This window comes from Panthera onca, chromosome C1, assembly GCF_046562875.1.
Source record: "Panthera onca isolate mPanOnc1 chromosome C1, mPanOnc1 haplotype 2, whole genome shotgun sequence".
In the NCBI taxonomy this organism is placed as follows: Eukaryota; Metazoa; Chordata; class Mammalia; order Carnivora; family Felidae; genus Panthera; species Panthera onca.
Genome location: NC_138346.1, coordinates 192,364,764 through 192,388,130, shown reverse-complemented (window position 1 = coordinate 192,388,130; position 23,367 = coordinate 192,364,764). Strand labels below are relative to the sequence as shown.

Below are 23,367 nucleotides of genomic sequence, written 5' to 3'. Positions count from 1 at the left end.
GTAAAAAAACCCTAAACCAACTTGACACTTCCTTCCTCCGGTTTCCTCACCACCCACTCACTTCTCCATCACTGGAAGCTGGCCTCGGCCCCCAGTGCTCTACCGAAAAACTTCTCGTGGTGTGATCAATGGCACAGATACAGAACCAGTGGCTTCTCTTGGGTCCCCCAACCCCTCTGCAGGGTCACACAGAATAGTTCTGTTTCTTGACACTCTTTCCTCGCCTTCCACAACACCGTTTTCCACCCATCTCTTTGACTATGTGATCTCTGGTTCCCCTTTCTCTTTTTAACCTTCACATTCTCTGGCCAACTCTTAAACTCCTGTCTTGAGTAAACTGCCCATGCTTTGACCTACTGCCCATTCGTGAATCCTGAGCCATTTCCTTGACTTCAGATCTACATTTCCAAAGGGCTTCTCAACTTGTTTGATTCACTTTTCCTCAAAGACTAAACATTCACTATACTCCAAACAAACTCATCAGTTTCCCCACCAAACTTTCTCCTCTTCCGGACTTCTTGATTCCTCTGATGGGACTCACCATTCCCGGAAGGTGAGGGGAGCAGCAGAGTTTGACACTTTCTCCTCAGCCTGACATAGCATGCTGTACAGGCCTCTGTTAAAGCACCTATCACGGTGCACTCTAACTACTTGCTTCCTAGTCCTGAAGCTCCATCAATCATCCGTGGGGTCCCTGAACTAAGACAGAGAAGAACCCAACATACTTAGAAAAATGGATGAATCCTTTGAATCATACGCAATTCATTCTTCAAACACAAGACCATTACCCTTCATCAGACTCAAACAAAACCCCAAATCTAAACTACAACCCCTCCTAACTGGGAAATCAAGCTACCACTGCTACCAGAGCAATATTTCTAAAATGCTACTCTAACCATATGAATCCTTGGCTCAGACACCTTCAATGGTTCCCCACTATTTCCCCAATACAGTCCAAAGCCCTCAGCATGTTATCACCACCTTCCATGTCTGGATCTCTGCTACCTGTCCATCCTTCTTTTCAACTATTCCCTAAGCTCCCTATGTTCTCATCCAGGGGTTGGCAAACTCCAGCCAGCGGGTAAAATCTAGCCGACTGGCTGTTTTGCAAAGAAAGTTTTATTGGAAAACAGCCAATCAACATTTTGGCCCAGGTAATTCTTTGTTGCAGGGGGCTGTCCTGTATATTACAGAATGTCTAACAGGATCTTTGGCCTCTACCCACTGGACTGCAGCAGCACTTCCCCAGTATGACAACCAAAATGTCTCCAGACATTGCTAAATGTCTTCCGAGGAGCAAAACTGCCCCCAGTTAAGAATCACTATTCTAGAGGTTTCCAAGTACAAGCCGACAGCTTGTCATTGCTAATAAAATACAGCCTATACAGCAATTACAGTACAGTGTCCAGATTAAAAGATAAGGGTCACACACTATTCAGTGCTGGCTGCCTCACACTTGTGAGATTGTGCTCAGTTATGAATTTTTAAGAAGACGTCGGATAACTGGAATTCACACAATCCAAGGTGACCGGACTGATGAGAAATCAGGGGAAAATGTCAAAGAGGACTATTTAAGTAAATCGAGGTGTTTAGCCTGTACAAGAGAAGATAAAGAGACATCCGTGATGTTCAAAGAAATCCATGATCTGTCCTGGGAGAGGAAGGTTGAACCTGCTGTTGCGCAGGAAGGCGGAATTAGAACCAGTGAGCAGCAGCTCCAGGAAGGCAGGTTTTTTGGCTCTATACAAGCAGAAGCTTTCTAACAATCAGAGCTGGCCAATAAATGGATTGGGCTGAGCAGGGAAACACTGAGCTCTCGTCATTCTGCAAGTGTTCAAGCAGACACCAGATGAACTAATGTCAGAGATGCTGTAGAGAAATGCCCGCGTGAGGTGGGAGGGAGGACAAGACGGTTGGTTTCTCTATGGTTGCTTCCAGCTCTGAGATTCTACGGCTAGTCATGGGAAAGCCATATGGCATGAATAATAAAATTCTCCCATTTCAAGGCCTTAATTACAGCCTAAGAGAAAAAATATTTTGCTAAGCGATTTATCCCATGTCTGTTTGGTAACAGTTTACATTTAGTCCCTGACGCTGCAATTACCAGTGATCTGTTTTTTCTAATTGACCTGTAATCAGTTCCTAGATAATGTCTATCGTTACCTTTAACCCATATCATTCTGCTGATGATCACTACCAGTACAATTTGCACAATGCTTTACGGTTTTCCAACCATTGTGACATACATTACCTTACTCACAGTAGCTAAGTATGAGCACGAAAACTTATTTTAGATTACCTGCTCTCGTTTCTGTCTCTTGCCTGAATTTCTTACAACAGAAAGCGAGGCTTTGTTAATCATCAAATATTCACTACAAAAATAAAGCATATTTCAGCAGATACTCATCTCCCAAACAAATCATTTATACACACCCCAGAGATAAGCCAAATTTAGTTATTTCAGCCTCAGAAACATGGACTTACCTCAATGAAATTTCTATTTGATTTTACGATGTGGGCAAGAAAAGGTGAAAAATTATAAATTAGCTTTCTCCAATTTCAATATGGCTATACAAACCAAAAGTTCCAGAAAGCAGTCACAACAAAATATGAAGCATTATGTGTTGCGGACAAGCAAAGCCATTGTAGGTCCTCATTCCAGGGACTCCTTTATTCCCCAGCTAAAACGGCCAATGCGAGTTGTGTAAGGATTTTTCTCCAAAGCAAACCTGGGCCCTCACCCACTGCTTTACTTACTTCTTTACGTTTCGTTTCTGGACATTCCGACTGCAGAGTGAGAGTTGCACCTTCGATATTTCTTGGCATGGGCGTGGAACCAGGGTTTATTGTTAAATGAATCTGATCTGGTGAGATAATGTGTTGCACATAACCCTGGGACATTGCTTCATGATCTATTAGGTGAAAGCCCTCTTCACCCCCTACTAGAAAAGGCAAGTGTTCTCCACACTGTCCATCATCATCTTCATCCTCCAAAGTGCCAGGGTCCTGCTCAATAAGAACAGTTGTCCTATCATAAACAGTTCCAGATGAGGAAGGCACCAGTCCGTTTTTATCCACAAACCTGAGCATCTTGTCATCGGGGGTCAGCTCATCTTCCTCTGCCTCAAAGTAGATGATGTTGTCGTCCGGACTGTGTTCCCCCATGGTTCAATCGTGCTCAGCCCAATTGTGAGAAATGGAAAGGTAATGACCTATCTGCAAGAGGACAAAGCCAGAGTTAGAGCCATACCCTGGGACCTCCTTGGCAACCACAGGGCACATTTTTCCTCTCACTTGAAGAAGAGGCCAAAGTAAATGAAAATCATCTTCCTTGGGAATCATATTTTTTAAAGTTTAACTTTGAAACCATCAAGTCATTTTAAAGGAAAAGCAATGCCTTACACACACACACACACACACACACACACACACCCAACTGAAGAAATAAGTAGTTCTTAAGACCTTCCATACATGCCTTACTGCCAAACTTAAAGGGGAGAAGAGGACAAACTGCTTCAAGGCTGAGTTATTACACATCCTAAAGTAAGAAAACCCCATTCAGATATGCCCCAGATTAGACCACGAGGCAGTGTAGTCCATTGTGGAAGTGGAACTTTGGAGGCAGGGTCACCTACCCACAAATTCCAGCTTTGCCACTTAGTACCTGGGTAACTTTTCTGTGCTCCATCTTTCTTATGGATAAGGTGGGACTGGTAATCCCCGTTCTCTCAGAGTTGTTACACAGAGTAAAAGAGATAATGTTCATTAAAGCACAATGTCTGGTAATAGTAGGGAAAGCAAGTGTGAATTCATTCCCTCCTTCCTAGAACAGATGTTTCAGCTTCTGGGTAGACGGTCTGATCCCTAGTCAGGCATATCCAAAGAAGACCATTATATCTATTTATCTCCTAAAACAATGTGGTGTCCTATGCAATGTACTAGACCTATGCTTGCATAGTGTGCTCTCTGCGGCGAGAGAGAATGGTGAGTCTTATTTTTGTTTCTACTCTCCCTAGCACAATACGATGACACTAGGAGTTCAGGAGATGTCAGTTAAATGAATGAAAGACCTGCAAATATACTCTCTTGGGAAGACATCCTCTCTTCGAAAGATATGTTCTCACAGGAAGGATACCAAATTTGAAATCTTTTCTGTTCTGGATTAGTTCTTCTTCCTTTAGCTGCAAACACACCGGTTCTACAAATCTGGGTTTGGCAGGCAGAACGAAATTTAAAAATAATCAGCACATCACTTTTCGTTTTCAGTCTGGCTTTACACTTTATCTCTCTCCTCTGTCCTGGGTTAGAAAGTGAACCTTTACGGAGTGGGGCGGCTAGACAGAGAGGTAGTTACCAGAGACAGGCCAAGGGATTGGATCCGGGAGGAACCGGCCCGACCCCTTGCTCTGGCTTACGCAACCCGGGTAGATGCACATTTCGCTGCATCGGAGGAGAGATAAGAGCACCGGCGGCCCCTCAGGGCTTCCCCGGCACCATCAGCAGCTAAGCGGAGACCCAACTGTCCGGAACAAACAAGACCAGGAGGCTTGAGGGTGGCACACGAGTAGTACAAACGGAGCACCCTTGAGAGAAGGCTGGGAAAAGGAACCTGACTGGGACAGCCCCCAGCCAGGGCTACACGGAAAAATCCGAAGACAGGCTGGGGGGCTCCAAGCCGGGCGAAGAGAGGCAGGGTCCGGGTCTCCATGGAAACAGGCAAGGGGGGCTGGATACCCATCCCCATGGAAACGGAGGAGGGGTGGGGTCCCTATGGTGACCAGAGTGGGGTCTCTACTGGGAAATGCTTCAGGAGGGAGCCTAAGTCCCGCGCCCCCCGGGAAGCCCCGAGCCCAGGCCGCGTCTAGTTTCGCCTTTTACCTCCGCGGCTCCCGGCAACGGCGGCAGCGGCAGCTTCTCCCCTCCCCAGCGGCACCATGATTGCCCCCACCTTCCCCAAACGTCACTTCCGCTTCCGCTTTCCGGAGGAAGGAGGAGATACCGGCCCCGCCTCTCTCTGGCGCTTCTGGTTGGCTTAGGCGGTGTGGGGGCTGAGCTCGGGCCTCCAATTGGCGAGCAGGAGGGGCGGGGCGGGGCGCGGTGGAGGCGCCGCGGGACAGTAAGTTTGCCCCGCGCTGAGAAGCGCCGGCGGTGTCCGCAGCCGGCCGGGAGTCGGGGCGTCTGTTCTGTGGCACCACACGCAAGGAAAAGGGGTCGAACCCCTCAACCCCTAGTCGAAAGCAGCCTCAGCCCGGCTTACGCTGACCGCCCTCACCCTCGCAGCCACAACTCCTACGGGAGGGACCACAGTCGGCCATCCGAGTTCTAGCTGGGACCCGCAAGGGGAGCCTGCAAGGCTGTGACATTCCCAGCTTACCCTCATCACCAAAGTTAGTATAGTAGCTGGGATCAGGAAAGGAAGATCGGATCCAAATGGCAGAACCAGGGAGTACTCCAAGCGCAGCCAAAGGACGGCGCCGCCTCTTCCCCTCGCGCGCGCACAAGACGCTCCACTCCCTTCCTCACGACAGCCCAGGCCGTCGGTCCCAACTTTTCGCCCTGCAGACTGCCGGCTTCTACTGGACTCCCGCCCGGGCCAGTCAGCGCCACCTACTGGCCATTCCCTCTCTTTGACCGTTCACAGTCATCCTGTTGGCCTGCATCTTGGTCACATTTTACACAGCCAGGGAGTCTAGGCGTTCAAGTGCCCAAGAAGCGATTTTGCGTGTACCTTCGTTATTCTGTCTCTTCAAAATGCTTGTTAAATCTGTTAGAACCTCCCGGAAGTCACTGCCTGTTTTCCCCATAAGCTACTTCTCTAGGATATTCAGGGTGGGACAACTCCCGGAGACTACATCAGGGTCAAGGGGTTCTGGCCATGACTGTACATCCGTTGCTTGAAAACTATGAGTAGTGATCGTCACCCACCAGATTGGCCAGGGGCCAAAGAAATAGATGCCTGGCCCCTGACCAGCTGCCCAAATGCTTAAGCCACAAAAAGTCCAACTGCCCTCTCTTAAGAGAGAAAAACATACAAACAACCACTGTTAAAAATACATTTATCATTAAAATATATTACACATATGAGAAAGGGGATGCATCATATACAGTTTAGAGGATTTGCTGACCCAGAAAATCCCATTTGTTTCACCACAACACCAATTTCTTCAGTATTTTCATTTTCAAGCCACTGTATTGCCCTCAGAGGCTGAGTGCCAGCCCCAGAGCTGTTGAGCCACATCTGAGTAGGAAGGGGGGTAGGCTTTGTATATACATATACACATGCGCTTAGAGAACTGGAAGCATCTGGGGTGGCTGTGACCTGTTTACCCAGCAGATCCCATTTGCATTCTTGCTGTCCAATTCATTCTCCCTTCAGGACCCCAAAGTTTGTTCAAATATCTGATCATGGGGAGCTCGGCCCAGGCTACAGGGAAGGCACTGACAATGCCCTGGAGGCAGGCTGGCTGAATGAGCACAAGAAGTACAGTTATTTAAACATCTTTAAAATTTTTAAAAATAGATCTGTGTTAAATAACTAAAGCTGAACACTGACTGTCAGTTTTATTGTGGTGGATTCCCCCCAGGTCTTCACGACACAGTACCAATGAGTGTGACAGCAACGGGGGGGTGGGGGGGTCTGGGCTCAGGAAAACAGGCAGCTGCCGCTTTTGCTTCCAAGAACCCTCATATCTTCTTGATCTGAAACAGGTGGGGCTGGTAATCGGCTGCCTCAAATAAAATAGGAGAGGAGATAGGCTCAGGGTGAGTTGCAGAGGAACTGGTGAATAAATTCTTGAGCCTTCTTCTTCTCTGCCATGTCAAGCTTTTGGTGACCAGCTGGGTTTCGAAGCAGTAAGCTGCCAAATATGCTAGCTGCATGAAAAACACAGAAAACAAAACAATTCAGCAAAAGAAGCACTACTTCTTCTTGTGTTGTTGAGTTGGGAGGAGTGCCCCAAAGCGTTATTTTCTGCTTGAAAAACAAAAGCTGCATGAGGGTGAACTGTGCCCAGAGCTGGAGATTTTAGTTCCACGGCAGTGGTCTTGGGACCTCCCTCAAGGACATTTCTGCTAATGAGTCTCGGTTTGCAGAGATGCTTTCCACAGACACTTGGATGCTTACCTAGAATATTCTCATCCAAATGATTTTTTGCTGATTTTTTCAGTAATTCTCGCAAAAACGCCATCAAGTAGTTGAAGACATTTTGGTGGAATGTGGGGAGGGTAGAAATGACCTGAAAGAGGGAGAATTGGGATTTGTCTTTTCAGTCAGTCTGTCATCTGTTAGGCATCTGCTATATTCCAGCAACTCAGTGCACGATCCCAGGACATTAGTAAGGCTATGCAAAAAAAGTCCTGATCACTTAGCACTCTGCACAAGAGTCAAAAGAGAAGCACAGATCAAGCACCGTGTGAATTTAGAGGTCAATATTCTAGGGGCGCCTGGGTGGCTCAGTCGGTTAAGCGTCCGACTTCGGCTCGGGTCATGATCTCGCAGTCTGTGAGTTTGAGCCCCACATCGGGCTCTGTGCTCTCAGCTCAGCGCCTGGAGCTTGCTTCAGATTCTGTGTCTCCATCTCTCTCTGCCCCTCCCCTGCTCGTGCTCTGTCTCTCTCTGTCTCAAAAATAAATAAAAACATTAAAAAAAATTTAGGGGTCGATATTCTAACTATGTGCTCTCAAAAGATGTAGGGGAATGGAAGACATTTTCAGCTGGGTCTTGAAGACGAGACTGGGCTTGCAGAGGTAAGGATTAGGGCAAAAGAAAGTGTAAAAAAGGCAAGAGAAGGAAAACAGTGAGATAAGGAGAGAGAACAAACCAAGAAGTCAATTTTAGCAGGAGCACCACTGTTTGAACAGGCGCTAAGCCGAGAGCGGTCGATCAGGACAGAATTCAATGTGTACTCCAGCTATTGGCACATCATCGTTATCAGTCGGGAAGCTCGCACAAGAAATATTCCAAAAGAGATTCTGGTTCGGTGGATGTAGGGTGAGGCTCTGAAACCCATATTATTACCAAGTTTTCTAGATTATTCTGCCATGGCATGTTACATGTGTGAACCACTAGGCCAGATCATGAAAAGTCTTGAGTATTTGTTTAAGAAAATCATTAACTGGCAATGGAGAGCCATGTGTGGTTTTTGACCAACAGTGGCATAACGAGAGCTTTAGAACACATGATCTGAGGGCCGTATACAAAACAAATCAGCAGAGGGACAGACTGAATCCAGGGCTCAACCAAGGTGAGTGCGCGAGAACAGAAGACGATGGGTGACAGATCAAGGGAACTGGGCATGTGGGAGGTGAGCGGAGGACGACTCAGAAATGACTCAGGTTTCTGGGTTGAGTCACTGGAATTAAGGGTGAAGCCACTAAAAGAAAAGCGGACATGAAAGGAAGAACAGGTTTGGGAAGGAAAGCTCTGGAGCTGAGTTACTAGGACACTGTGTCTGAGGGACTGCGCCCACTTTGTTCCCTCAGGCCCCATGAGGCCTGGGGCTGCAACACGTGTGTGCTGATGCTTAACGCTTCCCCTCACCTGTTTACTTGCTGTGTAGCTGCCAGAACACTCCAAGCAGTTATGGTAGGCGCTGTAGCAGATGACAGGCTCTGGCAGGCTCTCCAGGAAAAGCAGCAGGGCTTCAGCCACAGAATGATTGTTGGCGGCTTTTGGCCCATCGTTAAGGAAAAGGCAATGCTGTGCCATGGTTAGGAAAAGGCCCAGGAAGGAGCACAGGCCAGAAGTGCAGCCTGCCCAGTCAGGCTCTCCACTCAGAGCTAGGATGCCAGCCTGACACAGTGAAGGGGGCCAAGCTCTTTGTCAGCTTAGCTGGGCCTTCATGAGTTCCTGCTATATCAGTTGCTTAAAGTTGTAAAGTCTTCTCTATGCAAACTTTAAGAAAAATATGATAGCTGAGGACACAAGATCAGATTTTGAGCCTTAAGATACTGTTCTTTCTTTTCTCTCACCTCTTAATCATAGTCATACAAACACACACACACACACACACACACACACACACACACACACACACACACAGGCATGCATGCACACATGAGTGCCTGAAGGATACAGAGGGCATCAATCATTCCAGTGTCCAAACAGTCCCTGATATGCTCAAATTCTGACCTCAGGCCTGGCTGCTGAAACAGATCTTCCTGCAAAAGGAAAGAAAGTCACAGGATCATTATATTCTCAGAAAATCGGCCATGATTTCCGGACCTAGAAATATGATCACCAGCAAGGTGTAAAAAGGGAGTGAGCGGTGTAGCGAGGCCTTTGAATCACCCTGGTAAACACCCTGATAAATTTAGGGCTGATGTGGTTAATTCATCTTTCAGGCCTTCCCAAGCATGCTCCCACGAGAGGTCTTTAAAGTGATAAAACATCTATTATAAAACTATAGGGCGCACGTGGGTGGTTCAGGTGGTTAAGTGTCCGGCTCTTGATTTCGGCTCAGGTCACGATCTCATGATTCGTGAGATTGAGCCTCACGTTGGGCTCTGCGCTGACAGCATGGAGCCTGCTTGAGATTTTCTCTCTCCCCCTCTCTCTGCTCCTCTCCTGCTCATGCTCTTTCTCTCTCAAAATAAACAAACATTAAAAGAAAAGAACACAACACTATAGGTATGGCATACTATACACAATGATAAGGGAAAACTTAAAAGTAGCTATGTTTCCTGCAGTGTTACAGAGGGATTAACCAGAAAAAGAAAAACGTGCAGAAAATATATCATTTATAAGATGGAGAAAGTTAAAAAGGCACCCCCCTTGGGAATGCAGGCTGGTGCAGCCACTCTGGAAAACAGGATGGAGGTCCCCCCAAAAAATTAAAAACAGAATTACCCTACAACCCAGCAATTGCACTACTAGGTATTTATTGAAGGGATACAGGTGTGCTGTTTCAAAGGGACACATGCACCCCCATGATTATAGCAGCACTATCAACAATAGCCAAAGTATGGAAAGAGCCCAAATGTCCATCGATGGATGAGTGGATAAAGAAGGTGTGGTGTATATATATACAATGGAGTATTACTCAGCAATCAAAAAGAATGAAATCTTGCCATTTGCAACTACGTGGATGGAACTGGAGGGTATTATGCTAAGTGAAATTAGTCAGAGAAAGACAAATATCATATGACTTCACTCATATGAGGACTTTAAGACACAGAACAGATGAACATAAGGGAAGGGAAACAAAAATAATACAAAAACAGGGAGGGGGACAAAGCATAAGAGACTCATAAATATGGAGAACAAACAGAGGGTTACTGGAGGGGGTGTGGGAAGGGGGATGGGCTAAATGGGTAAGGGGCATTAAGGAATCTACTCCTGAAATCATTATTGCACTATATGTTAACTAATTTAGATGTAAATTAAAAAAAATGAAATTAAAAAAAGAAAAAGGCACCTCCCTGCCTTGTGAAAACAAGATTATGGCAATAAAGGTATTTCCATGAGTCCTAGCATGCTTTATAATCATTTTACTAAATGACTTAATGCCAAATAACTGAATAATAATATTCTATGTATTGCTCAAAAGTTACACCTGAACGGAGCTCTACAGAGAAGGTAGATTAGCACAATACTTAAGAATGTGATTTCTGGGGGCTCCTGGGTGGCTCAGTTGGTTAAGCGTCCAACTTGGGCTCAGGTCATGATCTCACAGTTCGTGGTTTAAGCCCTACATCGGGCTCTATACTGTCAGTGCAAAGTTGGCTTTGGATCCTCTGTCCCCCTCTCTCTTGCCCCTCTCCCTCTGCCATGTTCATGGTCGGTCTCTCTCTCTCTCTCGCTCTCTCTCTCTCTCTCTCTCAAAAATAAATAAAAATAGGGGCGCCCGGGTGGCTCAGTTGGTTAAGCGGCCGACTTCAGCTCAGGTCATGATCTCGCAGTCTGTGGGTTTGAGCCCTGCATCAAGCTCTGTGTTGACAGATCAGAGCCTGGAGCCTGCTTCCAATTCTGTCTCCCTTTCTCTCTGCCCCTCCTTGTTCTCTGTCTCTGTCTCTCTCTCTCAAAAATAATAAACATTAAAAAATTTTTTTAATTAAAATAACTAAATAAATGTTAAAAAAAAAAAAAAAAGTAACTTCTCTGCTCACTTCAGCAGCATGTGTACCAAAACTGAAATGATACACATAAGATTAGCATGGCCCCTGCTCAAGGAGGTGACTTCTACAGACAAATTCCCTGAGTTCAAATTCCAATCCTACTCATTTATCAGCGTTGGGGTTTTGACCAAGTTACCTAGCCTCCTGGACCTCTGGTTCTTCATCTGAGAGCCATTGTAAGAACTAATTGAGGCAATGCTGTGAAACACTTAGAACAGTGTTTGGTACACTGTAATGATAAATGTGAGGAGTGGGGAGAAATGAAAAGAGAATGTCATAAAAACGTATGCTGCTCCCAGGTGGTAGAGCTGTGATAGACTCTAGTTTGTATTAGTCTTCTCCCTGTATGAATGACTCAGTGAAACTGACCAATCTGATTTCATGAAGCTTGCCCAAATCACTCTTGAAGTCAGGCCTCCTGACTCAAGGCCTGGGGTCTCCATCTGGTCTCCTACATTGGTCTGGCTCATCGACAAGTTAGCCCCTCCCCTTCCCAGAAACTGGCAAGAGTTCCTCATAAGGATAGCAGGCTGACATCCTGAGAAGAATCCAGATGTCTTTCTACTTGGAGGACCCCAGAGACCAGGTCGGGGAAACATGCTGTGCCTCGAAGGCCATCCTATGCAAGGCTGCTTCCCTTGGGGTAATCAAGTGCTGTATGTAATAGCAAGGTCTCACGGGAGTGTGAAACATGAATCTATCCCCCGTTCACTCCCTAGGGGAGGAAAAGCTTTCCACAGGTTCCTTGGGGTAAAAGCTTCTTATACCAAAAGTTCTTCAAGCTGATGTTCTTTCCCAAGGCAGTCTGGCCTCAATCAGGTCTGACTGCTTAACCACCACCTACCTGCTGGATAGCATTTTGGTACAGGTAATCAACCATCATCCAGAGCTCTTTGGGGATCCCCATGGGGCTCTCCAACTGGATCCCATCATCTTCAGTCTGTAGTGGCATCAGAGTCTGAAAAGAAATAAAAAACATAGTCTGAAGGCCCACCAATGGAACTTCTGACAGGCTAGCTCCAAAATACTGACCATGGGGGCAGCGAACCCATGGAAGAAGGAAAGCATTGCAATCCCCTAAGCAAACGTTCCACGGGCAAATGAAATCAAGTGGGAGAATCAAGGTACAAAAGGTAATTTTTGAGAATTAGGAGTGGGTTACAGCAAGCAGTTTCAATGGGTCAGGTGAAATACACATTGTCTTCTGGAAAACACATCCTGTCAACAGCATTTCACTGTCAGAACCAGGGTGAGAATGTGGTCTGTGAGATAAGGGCACAGACTTGGGAGTCCAAAAACCTAAATGCAGGGGTCAGGTCCACTGTTAACTCACCATGTGACCTGTGACCAATCACTCTCCTTACTGGGCCTCTGTTTTCACCTTATAGAATGAAGAGGATAGAAATCAAGAGTCCCTAAATCAAAAAAGTGCATTCGAAGGGGGAAAAATGCATATCAATATAAATCTGCTCTAAATTAGTCCCCTTGTACTCAAATTCTCCCCATAGGAGCCTTCTATGTCTCAGAAAATTTAGTTCGGGCTGAAGAATGACCAAGTGATGATTGAAACAAAAAAAAAGGAATAAAATTAGGAGCCAGGGAAGCTTCATATCTTAGTATCCATGGCTGAGTTTCTCTAATGAATTATGTACGAAAGACAGAGACTATCTTGTTTGACTGGCTCGGCTGCTACAGTTCTAGATGGTTCCCTGTGGCATATAACTCACCAGCTCTCTAATAGTTTCAAGCGGCAGGTCCAAGATTGGCTCCCTCATGTAGCACAGTGTATGGATGGGAGATCCAAAACAGCTGGGCAGGTAGTTCCCTGTCACGGACAAAAAGTAATCCTTTCCCCTGTCCAAGTGCAAAACCAGAATGTCTTCAATTTTGTCTTCACCTGAGTTGAGCTTTGTAGCCGTGGTCTTATTTACAAATAGCTCCAGTTCGATCTCAATGGCAGAATCTGAGGAATAACATTAAAAGTAATGTTGGCTGGTGAGAGGCCAAGAGGAAAGGGGACAGAGGGGGCAAGGATCAGGCACAAAGGGCTGGGAAAGGAAATAAGACGAATCAGCCAACCAACAAGTATGTATGTGCTCAGCACTCAGAGGACACATGAACAAGGAGTTTATAGTCCAAGTGGGAATATGAAAACAACAAACAAAAACATGTGAAATAAGGCCATTGCTATGAAATCCAAGTACAAAGGAGCACAGCTCAAGTTAGAATTATTAATAGAATCGAAGGCATGGATCAAGGCGCTTGTCCTGGGCCAGGTCAGATGAAGACACCTGATCCAGCAGAAAATATAATGCAAATATCAGCCTGCGAACTGTCCACAAAACAGGCTTAATCCCTCTGCCACACAGCACGATGCAGAGTGCAAAGGAGCAGTCAGGGGAAAGACATGAATGGTACATTCCAGGGCCAGATATAATTTCTGGATTACCACCCCGTTATCTTTCCCTACAAGAGCAGACGCTGGGAGCTGATTATAGTGAGGCAGACAGTGAAAATGGGTCCTTCGACAGCAGCACCTGCTTCCCAGAGGTCTTCTGTCTTCTCTTTCTGTGAAATTATGGAACACATAGATGGCTGAGAAAGCTTTTCAAGCTGAACTCCTGCCCTTTACTGTTTTTATATTTTATTCATGGATGGTTCACATCCACAGGGCTTTTAGAAGTTTCAATCAGACAACAAAACACTCAGGAACAAAAAAGCTTATTTTAGGAAAATAAACAGGCAGGGTAGAGTGTTCCCCAAACCAGCAACCGGGAAATTAGGAAGAGAGGCCTTACCTGGCAGGAGGAAGCCTCTGCTGGGGTTGGCATTCAGCCACTGCTTACAGTAGGACTCTTCGTCAGGCTTGTTGATGAACTCAAACTGACACGGCACTTGTCCATTATGGATTATAAAGGACTGTACTTGTAACTGCATGTACTTCACATTCTGAAAACAGAACTGGGGACAAGACCGGCACCAGTCAGACCAGTGCTCTCTTCTCGGCAACCTGCCCAGCCACCCCAACTGAGCAATCTTTGCCCTTTCTGGAAAAGAAAATGAAGGACTACCTCTTTTGAATCACGTTTCTGATTTAGGCATTTACCAGGGAGGCCACAGCTCCACTAAGACCAGCTGTCTATGTTCAACCCAGGAATCCAAAAACTTCATGTTTTATAAATAAATTTCCTGAAGGAATCAAAGTTCAAATCTTCTATCTTTTATATCCAAAGGCCATTTCCAAGATACCCTTTACAAAGTGCACCCCCAAACATGAAGACCAAGCACAACTTTCCAAGTAGCTGGACCTCTAGGGCATTAACAATACCCTCGCCATAAATCTCCTTTTGATTGGCTTCTTGGTATTGTCTATTCTCAACAATCTAGGCTGTAGCTCTTCCATGAAAAATCTTCAGCCCTAACTTGACTTCCTCCACTACCCATCCCTTTTCTACACTGCCTCGCCTCCCACCAACACATGTGTACCCAAGAAATTGATTCAATTTAATCTCAGTCAGAGCAAAACATTGGGAGGAAGAACCGCCCCCCCCCCCCCCCCCCCCCCCACCGCCAGAATACCTACCCAGTTACACTAAAATCAAACACAACACCTTTTGGCTCATCTATGCCATCATTTAATACATGAATGGCCCATGTGTGGGTGAAACATAGGAGCCAAAGGTGAAAGGCTTCTGATATAGACGATCAGGAGATGAACATCATCTAAATCAACAACCCCCTCCTCTCAGCCAACATCAGCAGCCTCGCTTTAACTAGTGGCAGCCTATCAGTCAAGAAGACTAGAGCCCAGTGGTCGGACTGGTGCCTCCTGGAATTCCGAGACCTTGAAGATGAGACTTAAGTTCTATGAATAGAAGAGCCTCGTGCCAATGCTCTTAACATGTCCTTCCTACCTCTCGCTTAGAAAGGAACACAGAAGGAATGTTGGCATTTTCCATCTTATCCAGGGAGTGAACAATCTCCTCCAGAGTCTTCCGGTAACGTTCTTCATTGACCACCTTCACCTGGGAGGGAGACATCAGAGCCTGAGTTGCCTTCTGCCCATTTCCTCCTTTTCAGTAAAGAAGACATGCACAGTATTGGGAAAGAGCAGTTGACAGCCACACAGAAAGTGAAGACTAAATAGATTTAATTAATTAACAAAGAACCCAATTAACAATAGTCTCCGGAGGGTCCTCCAGAGGCTGAACTTGTGGTAAAGCCAACCGCTTCCTGATTAGCTGAGAAGACACTGGAGTGAAAGCTTGGTTGGGAGCTCTGCCAGGTCGCAGAGCTGGGGCAGAAAGATGTCCAGTGACTCTGCTGCCTGTCAACAGGCCTGCGGCGAGAAACTTCTCTAGGGTTTGATTTAAAGTGGCATTTCTCAAGCTTTTGTAACCTGTGCTCCATCAGCTAAGATTCTGTCAGGCCTTCCCTTCGGTATTGTGAATTATAAACACAATTTTTGTCACTTTCCAATAATAAAACTTTGTAACATCCATTAGGCTTTTTTCAAGCCACCACATCCTCACAGATTCTGATATGCCTCTACCTGAACCCTCGAAAATTGGTAAAATAAAGAAACAGAAGTCACAGAGAAGAGATAATAAATAAAGAGATGTTCAACCTGGCAATCAAAGAAATGTAATCTATAATAATGACATATCTTTTCCTTTTGGCTCATTGGGTTGGCAGAAATTTCAGAGTGATAAAATTCAGTATTAGCCAGGATGTGGGAAATAAGCTCATACAGAGTCAGCAGAAGTGGGAGGAGGAGGGAGCTCTACCTTTACTGACATAGAAAGATCTCCTAAGACATAGTCAGTAGGGAAAAAAAAGATATTCCCTCAGAACAATCTGCATAAGATGATCTCTTTTACAAAAAGAAAAAACATCCTCTGTGTTGTATATAGGACACTGACACATTTCTACATGCACAGAAAAAGGCCTAGAAAGACATAGTCCAAAAAAAAAAAAAAAAAAAAAAAAAGGAAAACTTCCATGTACGTAGAAATACATAGGAGAAATATACGAAAATAATTATGAATTGGATTTAAATTAAAACACTGTTATTTAAATTTTTTTTTAATTTTTAAGTATTCTCTACACCCAACATGGGATTCAAACTCACAACCCCAAGATCGAGAGTCACATGCTCTACAGACTGAGCCAGCCAGGCACCCTTAAAAACATTTAAAAGCTTTCTCACACTCAGGTGGGGAGGAGGAGACCAAAACGACAAAGGTGGTTATGAGAACCAGTTCCCTACAGAGTGATCGCAAGGGGTATCAGCTCCCCACCTACCCCAATGTCAAACACTGAGCTGACAGGCTTGTGGTCACTGGTCTTCAGGGCCATGTGGCTCTGGTAACTCAGCTGAGTGATGTTCTTCCCTTTCCAGAGGACCCGGTCACACCAGGCAGGAGCACGACACTTCTCACTGAAATGCAAAGTCTGCGCTGGGGGCCCACACAGGCACACCAGTGCCCAGTGCCTGGCTGGCACCCTGGCTCAGCTGGGGAGACAGGCCAGGGCCTCCAAATGCGTGTGCATGCAGGCCCAGGGACCCAAGAAGGCACAGTGCTTCGGGCCCACCAGGGGACAGCATGTACCCTGTGGGTATCACCCAAAACAGCTGCTAGGTCTCTAAGCCAAACACGGTTCAGAATGATTCCCTGCTCTTTACCCTCCTATGGGGATGAGATGAAAAAGGCAACCTGCAAGTAAGCACTCTGTGGCCCTTAAAAGATGGTGGTGTAAACAGGCTCTGAATTCCTACTGCCTAGGTTAGAATCCTGGCTCTATACTTCCCTGTTTGGGAGGCTCTTTATTTCTTATCTCTTTTTTTTTTTTTTTTTTTAAGATTTTTATTTTTAAGTAATCTCTATGCCCACCATGGGGCTCGAACTCACAACCTCAAGATCAAGAGTTGCACGCTCCAGGTGCCCCTTGAGAGGCTCTTGAATTTGTGCATGCCTCCGTTCTCCGATCTAAGAATTGAGGATAATAAATCACACCTACTTCCGGTGGCTGTAGGGATGATTAGATGAGGTCATAGAAGTGTGTGACATAATGTGAGGCATGCCATAAGCACTAAGAAAAACAATAAACTCCTATGTAGTGACCAAGTACAAGCTAAGCTGCTTAGAATCATCCTATCACCCTAAGCATAACTGAAAAGTAAATTATTGTGGAACAAAGCCTAAGGCAGTCGAAAAGAAAACATGTGGGAAGGTAGGGCTGCTGAATGAGCAGATACTGAGGGAAAACGTTTGACCAGAGTGCAAAACACGGGGAAGTCATAGGATTCCTATCTCCTTCTTTAGGTCCATAGGGGCAAGTGCTTCCCAAAATTTCTGGGTTTCCATTTGCACAACTCCCTACCTACCTGGTGTCCCAGTCGTCGGAGCCAGTATCATACTTATACGTGGGCTGGAACGTGAGCTCGCCTTCAGTGAAGCCTTCGAAGACAGTCTTGGCCATGACCTGAATTTTCAGCTGTGTAAAAGGATGGAAGGGGGGGAAAAACAACAAAAAAAACAAAAAACCTCAAGATAAAAAAACTGAAACCTTGAATTAGCAGAGGAAAGGGCTTTAATCTGGAAGTTGAACCCTAACCTAAAGGGAAAGGCCCAGGAGAAAGTTATTCTGTAAGATTCTGAGAACGAAATCCTAGGAAGGGGAGTAAGCTGACCACTCCTTTGCCTGCTGTACAGTTTTTAAGGCTCTTTTCTAAGAGTGTACCTGCATCCAAGGGACCTGAGTACCGTCTTACTGAGACGTCCCTAAGAGGATCAGGTACCAACAGACACGGAGCTTCTCCTTCCAAGTATCAGACATTTCATGTGCGTAACACAGTTGTTCCCACTGTACATGGAGAGAGGACTACATGGAAAAGGGTCTGGAAAGATACAGTACAAAAAGCAAAGGGGACTTTCATGTACGTAGAAATAGAAGTATACCAAAACAAGTATGAATTAAATGTAAATTTAAACAGTTTTCTAAAGGAGTTTATCAAATGAGTTATTTGAACTGGGGGAAGCTCTGTGCCTTGATGTCCCCCCTCTGCAAATTCTGGATTGGCAAGAGAGTCTGCCCCCTGGGGCTGTTGGAAAGAACTGTCAGCTTAGAATAGTGCCTAGTGCATCCTGAGAATAGCCAGCATTCCTCCTGCTGCACTCATTTGAGGAGCTCCTTCCAGATCACACTCTCAGGGAGATGAACAACCACAGGTGCTCCTGTCTCCTCCCGGGGGGACCAAGCTTGGCCCGTCATGGACTGATGAAGAACTGCCAACTAGCACTGGACACAGGGTGGCAGCTATTCAGGGGACAACAGTTGCCAAATTCCCCAAAATAGGAATGCCTAAAAAAAAAAAAACTACTAAGGAAAAGGCAGCAGAAACAATAAAAATGTAGATATTAACGTAAGAGGAGTCTTAAATCAGTATGTAAAGACCTTAAAACCATCTGGAAAGCAAAGAATACACAAAACAGGTACTGTTACTTGAAGACAGACCAGAAAAGAAGGCAAGAGGAGGTCAGCAGGAAACCGCCAGGGAAGTTAGAATGCCTCACTCAAGAATACAGATGCAGTAAACAGTTTTGAGCAGATTGGCTTAATGCGGAAACAGGAATAAAAGAGAAAAAAACACGTAAGGAAAAGAAAGGAACTGGAGAGAAAAATGGTCAAAAAGGAGATGATTCCATAAAAGAAAGACACAACAAAGTTGAGATGTTTCCCCCTCTGACTGATGTGCATCAGGGGACAAAAAGGTTAACAGAAAGACTGAGACTGGTGACAATAAGAAGGCGGCTACAGACTAAAAAGAAAAGGGACTTGAACCTTCTGAACAACCCTGACCACTTGAATGGTTTTGAAACCTACAGGGACGAGTAGCCTCAAGGAAGCCAGCGAGACACACATCTCTTGTCCTGTGAAATGGCTCATGCTCTGAGCAAGAAACGCTGACCCAGACCACAGTGGAGAACAGCAGGTTCCAGAACTGGTTCCTGGCAGGAGTGAAGAAAGCCGCTCAGGAGAAACGGCTGTCATTTACACTGGACAAGTCTGGTTGAAGAGCAGGAGGGGGCAGAGGAGGCTCACTCAGAAAACAATTTAACAAATCATCTTAAACACACTAAGGATCTCTATGAGAAACTTGGCAACCTTTTAGCCCCTTCTTGAATAAATGAATGAACACGCAAGCACCAGGGGAAAGGGGAGGGGGAGAGAGAGACTGAGAGAGAGAACACACGTTCCTGCCCCCAAGGGGGATGAGGCGCCTCGAGGGAAGAGCCGATGGGGAGGCAGCCATGGATGAGGGAAGGCAGAAAAAAGAGAAATGACAGGCCATCAGCTTCTCAGGGAAGCCTGCCCAGCGGAGGAAGAAGAGGCCGAGGGTTGGGAAGCCAGGCCTTCCTGTGTCCTCACAGTGGCGGGACAGCTGCCTAAGAGGGCACAGGTGGCTGTGTGTACCTGATCATACGCATATAGCGTCTGGAAGGCCTTCTCCTCGATGAGCTTTTTCACCGTTTCCACATCCAGCTCTTCTATCCTGTAGTTGAGGTCCCCCAGCCACAAGATCACACTGTGAGGACAGAGCACAAAGTTCACAGTTTAGGCGGGACTTCCCCCATCCTCGCCAGGGTGCTTCTGACGGGAGCGCCCTGAGACTCGGCTTCTTGGGGGCTGGGAGGGAAGGGACCCAGCTGTTCAGGAAATCTTGTCTCTTGCCATCCCATTTCACGCCACTGCTAACATGCTGCTGACTCCGGGACCTTGCTCCAGTTTCATGAGAAACAGCCTGGAGTCGCCCTGGACTACTTTATTCTTGTGTGGTTGGAAAGACAGCCTAATCAGGTCTAAAAGCAAGACCACCATTCACCTCACTTCTGGGACGAGGCACCAGAGATCAAATATTGGGTGTCATGTCGATTGCTCAGGGACCCCGCACCAGATGATGCCATCATGTCGCCTCCGTGCACATCGCAGTCCACAAAACACACTCTCCGCCTTTGTTTCTAGAGCTGAGTTCCTCTGAAACAAAGCTCAACCTTCACAGGGGAGTCTGAGTTAAACCCCCACTGTATCCTTGGTTGGCTCTTTGTGCGAAGTGTGGCAGGTGTTTTATTACACCTGCTGCTTTGGGAGAAGGATAACCAAGCATTCCCAGATGACCGTGCACATCCCATAAGGTCCGCTACTGCTCTATCTGAAGCCAGCAGCCAGGCACTGGAGAATGCATAGCAGGAGACACGCACGATAAATGCACCCACGAGCTCACAGCAGACAGACTGACATGCAAGCTGCCACCTCCCAAACTAGGGTGCCGGAGGTTCAGCAGAATGGAAGACACACTCCCTGCTGGGTTCCCCGGAGAAGGAAAGCCATCCCGTCAGCTTCCAGAACACCAGTGAGCTCAAGACAGTTCCACCACCGCGGCAGGCGGGATGAGAGGCTTGAATCTGTGTGCTCCCTGGCAGACACCATGGCCCCAATGGCTTCTTCCTTTTTCTAAAAGAAGTGGCACAAGCTTCAAGTGTTACCGTAAAGCCTGGGATTCTAACATGCCGCAAATTTAGACATACGGGAAGTTTTAGAGATTAAGGGAACAAAGATCAGCACAAGATTCTCTAAGCAGCTGTAACTACAACTCTAACGGTGAATCAAGAGGTTTAAGACTAAGCGAAGGTATACTACTGCACTCCAATTTTAATCACATATGCTTCTGGAAAGAACAGATGTACAGGATCTGAAAACATACTTCTAAAACCTTGCGAAGCTTGCTGTAAAGCTTGACAAGCTCGTTCTTTGGTTGCTTCCCTCCTGCTGTTTATCGAGGCAGACCCGCATTAAAATAAACCAACGTTTTTCTGGGGACAAATGACGTGGGACCAAGATGCCAGAGATCTGCCGGATGGGGAGTTGAGAAACCGAACATCTCATGGGACATAACCCGCGTGGAAGCAAGTGCTGACTGGAGCTCCCACTCGGGCCGTGGGAGGCCTGCCCCCAACGCAACAGGGGGAGCCCCAGCTCTGCACAGCAGGAGCGGTGAACTGCTTGGGCTCCACGCCCAGACTCACTCGTGCTTGCTGATGGTGAGAGGGGGGAGGCTTGGGTCAGCCTGACAAAACTGCATTCGAGAACAGATGTCTTTATAGTCCTGGTTCCTCCTCTCACACTCTTCTGTGTGGGCTGCCAGGTGAGAGTTCACGACACAGATACTGGTGTTGTGGAGCTGGAACCGGATGGCCACTCCTCCCTTGTTGCCCTGCGGAAAAGAGCCCGACAGAATCCGACTCGCCACCTCGTCGTGTCAGTCGCTTCCGCCCGCACACCCTCAAAACGTTTCCTCTTCAAAATGATCCTGACAGGGAGACGAAGCAGTGTGACTGTCTGTCTTTGAACAGGTAAGAAAACAAACCCCAGAGTCACTGGCTGGAGTGACTAGCCGGTCAGTGGCCAAGCTGAGTCCACTTTTCACTAAGTCACAGGCAAGCCACATGCTTGCCCTTCTCCACAGGAAGCCAAGCTCTTGCAGTGGAGTCTAAAAGTGGGACTGTGGGAGCCTCAAGACAAGAAAATTGCAAACCTGTTATCAGCATTCTTTCCTTTTTTTTTTTTAACTTTATGTTGAGATAGAAAGAGAGAGAGAGAGAACGAGTAGAAGGGGGGGGGAGAGAAGGGGGGGGAGAGAATCTCTCTCTCTCTCGAGGGGCCTGACCCCACGAACCGTAAGATCATGACCTGAGCCGAAACCAAGAGTCGGACACACAGCTGACTGAGCCACCCAGGCGGCCCTGGCGCTCTTTCTTTATCTTGGTTTCCCAACAGCGTCTCTGCAACATATTTCATGGGCGGAAGGGGCAGATCAACTAGAGGCTCCGGCGTGGAGCGGACACGGGGATACGTGCTAATGGGGTAAGTCAACTGAATGGGGTGAGTTCACTGAAATCCGACCTCTGAGCGGTCCGCTCCATCTAGCCGTGCTTGAACGCCCCGTTCAGCTTGTCATACCAGCACCATCCAACTGGGGCGCGTGCAGTCATGGTATCAGGACACACAGTGTCAAAACCTTAGGGGTCAAGGCCACCGGTGTTGCCAAGCATACCGACCAAAACCTCACCATCCTCCCCATGATTCCTGTCCCCACGGTCTCAGCTTCCACCTCGGAGATGTGCGCCGCGTGTTCCTGTTTGACGTACAACAGCAGCATAATCCCGACTAGTCGGATGAGCTTCACCTGGACAACAGGGACAAACATTCAAGTCACGGCATGAAACACAGTCGAAAACGGGAATAAATGTCCCAGAGGAAAAGGAGTCTTGAAGTTGGTTGGCTCAGGGTGCTAATGCGTCTCCTTCTTCCGAACAGGACACAGGGTGATCACCTGTTCAGCTCACTGAACATGCTACGTGATAACCTGGACAGCCTGCCAGCGCCAAGGCCTGCGTCTTTCCTACCCACAGCACCTCTTCTGGAGGACTTGGAACTGAAATAATTAGGACTGGCTTTTGATAAAGGTCACAGGAAAAGTCCAAACGGTCTTCGAATTTCCCTGCGTGGCAACACAAAATTAAAGGTCACTGGCCCCTCTCTTACCTTTGCGTATTTGGCATCTGGATGAAGACCTTCTGATACAGCTTTAAACCACTCTTCTTCCTTTGGGGTATCATGGAAGAAAAAGGCCTCCTTACTCAGGTCAAGCTCCTGGAACCTATTATAAGCAGCAAGCGGTCAGACAGAGAAAGGTAGTGTGCGAGACAACCCGTCCTCAGACTGGTTTAGATGCACGTGTCCTGGGTCTCCAGCTGAACTGCAGGCCCCTCGAGAGGGGAGAAAAATAAACACTTGAAGCCAAGGGACTAAGTGCTAAGGAACCACCAGCACTTTCATGGGCAGCCACCCATTTCCTCTCTGTAACCAGCCTGTGAAGCAGTGAGAAGCATCTCCATTTCACAGCCAAGACCGCTATTTCACACAAGCACCGAATGGCAAACTGGGGGCCACGCCTGCGTCTATATAAATTCCAAATTCTAGGCCCTTCCCACTTTACCATACAGGCTTCTTTGCTGCCCCCACCCCATCCATAGTGCCCAGGACAGTGGTAAGAAGACAGAAGTATGGAGGGGGAAAAAATGACTGATGGCGCTTTTAAAAAAGCTACCCTTCCTGCCCTGGCAAAAAGAGATCTTTGCTTTATGACTGACAAAGTGTTGAATGTGTAAGTGATGAAAGTCAATTCAA

At 46.8% G+C, this 23,367-nt stretch overlaps 2 protein-coding genes and 1 non-coding gene across 9 annotated transcripts in view; 1 reads left to right on the top strand and 2 right to left on the bottom strand.

The window, feature by feature from the left end:
- Window positions 1–4,981, bottom strand: part of MTF1 (metal regulatory transcription factor 1) — a 45,244-nt gene extending 40,263 nt beyond the window's left edge. For 2 of the 3 annotated variants that reach the window (XM_060626047.3, XM_060626050.3), the window contains exons 1-2: window positions 4,879–4,981; window positions 2,758–3,216 (exon numbers count right to left, since the gene is read on the bottom strand). In XM_060626047.3, the coding sequence (XP_060482030.1) occupies window positions 2,758–3,165 (408 nt within the window). In that variant the 5' untranslated portion in view covers window positions 3,166–3,216; window positions 4,879–4,981. The other variant, XM_060626048.3, reaches the window with a different exon arrangement.
- A 1,058-nt stretch (window positions 4,982–6,039) lies between these two features.
- Window positions 6,040–23,367, bottom strand: part of INPP5B (inositol polyphosphate-5-phosphatase B) — a 48,139-nt gene continuing 30,811 nt past the window's right edge. For 4 of the 5 annotated variants that reach the window (XM_078452061.2, XM_078452065.2, XM_078452063.2 and 1 more), the window contains 15 exons: window positions 22,723–22,837; window positions 22,247–22,363; window positions 21,204–21,391; window positions 20,476–20,631; window positions 19,594–19,705; window positions 17,504–17,613; window positions 16,420–16,555; window positions 15,030–15,140; window positions 13,914–14,076; window positions 12,843–13,078; window positions 11,960–12,073; window positions 9,075–9,159; window positions 8,540–8,667; window positions 7,124–7,235; window positions 6,040–6,873 (listed from right to left, as the gene is read on the bottom strand). In XM_078452061.2, the coding sequence (XP_078308187.2) occupies window positions 6,758–6,873; window positions 7,124–7,235; window positions 8,540–8,667; window positions 9,075–9,159; window positions 11,960–12,073; window positions 12,843–13,078; window positions 13,914–14,076; window positions 15,030–15,140; window positions 16,420–16,555; window positions 17,504–17,613; window positions 19,594–19,705; window positions 20,476–20,631; window positions 21,204–21,391; window positions 22,247–22,363; window positions 22,723–22,837 (1,999 nt within the window). In that variant the 3' untranslated portion in view covers window positions 6,040–6,757. The remainder of the gene's footprint in view (window positions 6,874–7,123; window positions 7,236–8,539; window positions 8,668–9,074; window positions 9,160–11,959; window positions 12,074–12,842; window positions 13,079–13,913; window positions 14,077–15,029; window positions 15,141–16,419; window positions 16,556–17,503; window positions 17,614–19,593; window positions 19,706–20,475; window positions 20,632–21,203; window positions 21,392–22,246; window positions 22,364–22,722; window positions 22,838–23,367) is intronic. The other variant, XM_078452062.2, reaches the window with a different exon arrangement.
- LOC132674054 (U6 spliceosomal RNA) lies at window positions 11,099–11,202 on the top strand. The gene has a single exon (XR_009608371.2). It is a non-coding gene; the product is annotated as a U6 spliceosomal RNA (small nuclear RNA).